Source organism: Sinocyclocheilus anshuiensis, unplaced genomic scaffold, assembly GCF_001515605.1.
Source record: "Sinocyclocheilus anshuiensis isolate Anshui unplaced genomic scaffold, SAMN03320099.WGS_v1.1 scaffold2982, whole genome shotgun sequence".
Lineage (NCBI taxonomy): Eukaryota > Metazoa > Chordata > Actinopteri > Cypriniformes > Cyprinidae > Sinocyclocheilus > Sinocyclocheilus anshuiensis.
In genome coordinates this window covers 106,819-107,241 of record NW_015542585.1, presented here as the reverse complement: position 1 = coordinate 107,241, position 423 = coordinate 106,819, and the positions used below count along the sequence as shown (strand labels likewise).

At 66.7% G+C, this 423-nt stretch overlaps 1 protein-coding gene across 1 annotated transcript in view; it reads left to right on the top strand.

Moving 5' to 3' along the window:
• The window catches only part of LOC107694447 (F-box/LRR-repeat protein 19-like), a 34,426-nt gene that overhangs the window by 24,281 nt on the left and 9,722 nt on the right, over nt 1-423 (top strand). The window contains exon 7 of the mRNA XM_016494144.1: nt 1-324. Coding sequence (XP_016349630.1) covers nt 1-324 — 324 coding nt within the window. The remainder of the gene's footprint in view (nt 325-423) is intronic.

The following is a 423-nucleotide window of genomic DNA, read 5'->3' as shown; positions in this document are numbered from 1 at the left end:
TCCCTGGAACAAGAGCACAGCGACGGCCGGATCCGGCGCGCCCAACGGCGGCTCTCACCCGGGGAGCGTCCCGCTGGCGCCGCCGCGCTCGCAGCTGCTGAAGAGGAGCGCCGTGGCCGTGGCCGTGCCCTCGCCGCCGCGGCCGCTGCAGATGGAGCGACACCTGGTGCGCCCGCCGCCGGCCTGCCCCGAGCCACACTGCCTGCCGCTGGACAGCGGAGCATCGCATGTGCTGCCCCGGGACGTCTGGCTCCGCGTCTTTCAGCACCTCAGCCAGCGCCAGCTGTGCGTCTGCATGCGAGTGTGCCGCACCTGGAGCCGCTGGTGAGGGACCAGACACCACACTCACACTTTAAAGGGGTCACCAGATGCCCGTTTTCCACAAGTTGATATGATTCTTTAGGGTCTTAATGAAAAGTTTAT